Source organism: Syzygium oleosum, unplaced genomic scaffold (genome assembly GCF_021117445.2).
Source record: "Syzygium oleosum isolate NSW1041296 unplaced genomic scaffold, Sole_v2.1 Sole_v2.52, whole genome shotgun sequence".
Lineage (NCBI taxonomy): Eukaryota > Viridiplantae > Streptophyta > Magnoliopsida > Myrtales > Myrtaceae > Syzygium > Syzygium oleosum.
The window spans coordinates 762,119-764,730 of NW_026607536.1; the positions used below are offsets into that span (position 1 = coordinate 762,119).

The 2,612-nt window shown below is 42.6% G+C and overlaps 1 protein-coding gene across 1 annotated transcript; it reads right to left on the reverse strand.

The window, feature by feature from the left end:
- Positions 1-379: 379 nt before the first annotated feature.
- Positions 380-952, reverse strand: LOC115679771 (chaperone protein dnaJ 20, chloroplastic-like). The gene has a single exon (XM_030603473.2). It carries the CDS (start codon positions 950-952, stop codon positions 380-382), a length of 573 nt encoding a protein of 190 aa, XP_030459333.1.
- Positions 953-2,612: the final 1,660 nt, after the last annotated feature.

The window sequence follows — 2,612 nt, forward strand, 5'->3', positions numbered from 1 at the left end:
CTTTTCATGGTTATAAAGATACAAATGTGAGCTTACAGACTTATTGTACGCACCAGACTACTCAGGGCACATTCATCTATCAACACAGAAAACGAAAGATCATAGATGTTCATCATATGTACAGCTGGATTTCAGGAACCAACCAACCAACAAACAAAACTATCAACAAAAAAAATTGCAATTTGATAAATAAATTAAGTTAGTGTAACCCGAATTACAAAAGAATAATTGAATCTGAATCGATGAATTGTCAAAGACGCGTCTTACATAATTATGAATAATCAGAGGGGCTGATAGCAAAAACAAATCATATACTTTCTTCTCCTTCTCTCTCTTTTTATTTTCTTTTTTAATCCTTCATTTTGGTTGAGCAGGTTTCTTAATCTCTCCGGAGGTTGTGAGCGCGTTTTTGCGCGGCCCACGACCCGTTCTTCTGAGCCATCCGATTGTTTGACCTCCTCTTCAGCTCAACGATCTGATCTTGCCACCTACTCCTCAACATCTCCTGATCATCGCTCGTAAATAAACTATTACCATCGACGGCACTGCATGGCGATGTCCAAGATACGGTCGAGCTCAGGCCAAGTTCGCAGTTATATACTTGGCGCGACCTGGGGTCAGACAGCGTCTCGTAAGCCTCGTGAAGCCGGAGGAACATCCTCGTCGACTCTTCTTTCATCGACGGGTCGCGGCACGCGTCCGGGTGATACTGGCGCGCCAGCGATCTGTACGCTCTCTTGACGTCATCGGCGCTCGTGTTGCTAGGGTTCAGTGAAAGCAGCTCGTAGTAGTTGGAGCCATTTTCACGTACCGACCTGGTCGCTGATGATGATGATGATGATTGGCATGAGATGGCGATCCTGGGTCGCGGCCTTTGTGTTGTGAAGAGCGAGTGAGATGGAGAGAGAGAGAGCTGGGAGGTTTTCAGGGCTGAAGTGAGAGAGATGGCCATGAATGATGTTGGAAATGTGTTGCGGGTGAAGAACACAAGAGACTTGATTGTTTTCTTTGCTAGCTCTTGCTGAGCAGGAGTCGAATGAGTTGAGATATATTTATAGGGGTCAGTTGAACGTGCGAGTCGGTCAATGTTCTCAATTCGTACCATCATCTTTCATAAAATATTAGGTACCACGAAAGTGCAAGGAAGGTGGTGGTCGAAGTCCACGTTGAGTTCGAGGTTAAACGCGTTCTTGTAGTAAATATCGATTTGGGCTTTGACTGCAGTAAAATACCGCCTCCCATCATCGGTGGCGAGTTCATCAGCAGATCGATTATATGATCTCGACCCGACGATGACTTATGATGCATTGTAACTATCATCATTCACCTTTCATCTCGATTAAAAGACTTTGTCAATGCACGATCTTCATCTCGATGTGTTAGGCTGAAGAATTATTCAGTGAACGTCACACATTATGTCATGAGTTAATGAGGGGTATGTGTACAAATGGCAACTTTTCTTGCTTTGTCGTATAATTTAAGTCTTGGCGGGACCCGAGTAAATTTTCTGGTTATAGTGCTAAAGATGATAGACAGTCCGCTATTTAGCACTATGTCTATAAAACGTTTTTTTTTTTTTTGCAATTAACCGTATATTAATTTCAATCGAGTCTAATAAACTCAATGTGTGGACGTAAAAGATATATTGGATCTCCGAAGAAGGTGTGCACGCATTTACGATTACATAGGCTCGTTAGCATATATGTCTTTGGAAGAAAGCGACATTTAAGAAACCCTTGTGGACGACTCATTCTTAGACAAACAAAACAGACCAAATCAATTTTTAGAAGATCTCACAATATACTCAAAACCCAGCTTGATCAGAAAAGGTCTTCCCTCCTCCCGTTGCTAAACAAAATATGGGTAGGTGTCAAATTTTGCATATTAAAATCTCGTCGAGAGGATGATCGATTACTGGATAAGCCGGTGGCGTAGAAGGCTAACGAGCACAGTTCTCCGACTCGCATTACCTGAAGCCGACTCATAGCACCGACCGGTGACCTAAATCACTTGCGACACACGAAGTTGATCATATAATGGGTGAGATTGAATCCATTTCCAAATCTTATCTTGTTTTCTTCCTCCTGGTTTCCAGTGTGTGAATGTACAAATTCATATAGCTATATTGTATAGGTATTAGGCAAATGTGCATGTGTGTGGACAATTTGTACATAGCTTGCGTCTCCCTTAAAATGCTCAACCACCAAAAGAATTTGTACATCGCTTGTCCAAGAATCGAATAAGATATTTGCCACTTACTTGCTAACAATTTGTTGTGCTCGTCGCTAATCTTAGGAGTGACAAAAAGTTAAGCAGTAAATCCAGGGCCGGCGAGATTAGTCAAACAGGATTAATCCTTCTTGTCTCTTTTGGCCGCCGTTAGGCACCGCCGAGCCGACGCCTATCACGGGTCAGAACAAGGGCGGCTTTTGGTCTTCTGAATTTGGCCGCCGCACGGGCCTCACATGTCACTATTAGTTAAATCACGTTTTGATTCTATGCACTTTAGATTTTAAAACATTGACACAACCGCTGGTCTTTTCTTTGGTCCTAATCTCTGTCATTCAAACGACGAGAAGATTCATTCCTACAAACGTAACATCTCCATAGAT

Coding starts and splice junctions, on each gene's coding strand:
- LOC115679771 (XM_030603473.2), bottom strand. CDS start 952: ATGGCCATCTCTCTCACTTCAGCCCTGAAAACCTCCCAGCTCTCTCTC.